Source organism: Monoraphidium neglectum, assembly GCF_000611645.1.
Source record: "Monoraphidium neglectum strain SAG 48.87 unplaced genomic scaffold scaffold01451, whole genome shotgun sequence".
Taxonomy (NCBI): domain Eukaryota; kingdom Viridiplantae; phylum Chlorophyta; class Chlorophyceae; order Sphaeropleales; family Selenastraceae; genus Monoraphidium; species Monoraphidium neglectum.
Genome location: NW_014012177.1, coordinates 1 through 1,209, shown reverse-complemented (window position 1 = coordinate 1,209; position 1,209 = coordinate 1). Strand labels below are relative to the sequence as shown.

The 1,209-nt window shown below is 65.7% G+C and overlaps 2 protein-coding genes across 2 annotated transcripts in view; both read left to right on the top strand.

The window, feature by feature from the left end:
- Nucleotides 1-547, top strand: part of MNEG_7923 (hypothetical protein) — a gene marked incomplete at both ends in the record, with an annotated part of 1,543 nt that extends 996 nt beyond the window's left edge. The window contains 2 exons of the mRNA XM_014043603.1: nt 294-470; nt 524-547. Of these exons, the coding sequence (XP_013899057.1) occupies nt 294-470; nt 524-547 (201 nt within the window). The remainder of the gene's footprint in view (nt 1-293; nt 471-523) is intronic.
- A 328-nt stretch (nt 548-875) lies between these two features.
- On the top strand, nt 876-1,031 carry MNEG_7922 (hypothetical protein; the record flags this gene model as incomplete). The annotated part of the gene is made up of 1 exon (XM_014043602.1): nt 876-1,031. A coding segment is annotated over one exon (156 nt), but the record flags the coding sequence as incomplete, so codon positions are not given.
- Nucleotides 1,032-1,209: the final 178 nt, after the last annotated feature.

The window sequence follows — 1,209 nt, the reverse complement described above, 5'->3', positions numbered from 1 at the left end:
GGGGGGCCGAAGAGTAGGTTGTGTCAATGTGGGGGACATGTGTGTGTGTGTGTATGTGTGTGCGTGCGTGCGTGCTTAAGTTTGGGGCCAGCGGAGTGCAGGGTCGCTGGTCCCGCCCCCCGCACCAGCCGCATGCGCGGCCCTCCCTGTCGCGAGCGACCGGCTGCTGCCACTGGCGACCCGACTGCGCTGACTGCTCGTCCAACCAACCCGCTGGCCGCCTGCCAACGGCCGCGCTCCTGCCGCCCCTCCCTTCCCGCCCCTGCCCACTCCCCGCCCCACACCCTCCCCAGGACATTGCCATCGTGCCCTTCCTGGTGCTGCTGCCCCTCATTGAGAGCAGCGGCGGCATGGAGAACGCCACGTCAGACACGCTCCTGGGAATGCTGGGCCCCACGGCCTTCAACAGCGCCGCGGGGCTGGCAATGCTGCTGTTCGGCGGCCGCATCGTGCTGCGCAAGCTGTACGAGGTGCGCGGGGGCGCGGTTGAGCTGCATGCGTGCCGCCCCTGCCACCAATGCAGGGTGTAGCAGCCACCCTGCATTGATGGGTACCGCACGCTGTATGGGTGCATGGAAGCAGATGGAAGGAGGAGGGTTTAAAGGTATGGGCAGTTGGGGAAGGTGACACCGAGGGCGCCTGTGGCGGCACAAGCGGCAGACCTGTTTGGCGGGCAGGCCATGTACAGCCGCACGCGGGTCCCTGGCTCGTCCACCGAAGCCCACCTCTGGCCCGTGGCCCCCAGCGACCGCGGCAGTTCCCGCGCCCACCTGGTTGCTCCACTCCATCACACCTCTCCTTGACCTATCCCCCCTTTCATACACACACGCGCGCGCACACACACACACACACACACACACACACACTGTTCCCAGATGGTTGCTCAGTCGCGCAGCAGCGAGACGTTTGTGGCGCTTTGCCTGCTGACCGTGGTGGGGGCGTCCCTCATAACGGAGCAGCTGGGCATGAGCGACACCCTGGGCGCGTTTATCGCGGGAGTGCTGCTGAGTGAGACCAGCTTCAGGACGCAGGTGCGGGGGCGCGGGGGCGTGGCAAGAGGCGGGGGCCCAGGTTATGTGCTTGATCTGATGGCAACCTGGCAGTGTCTACAACATTTTCAGCAGACCCCGAGCGCACCCACCCCTTGGTGCAATCCTGGTGTGTTTTTGCTTGTCTGCTGCACAGAAGGGTGCGCTATGGGCTGCAGCA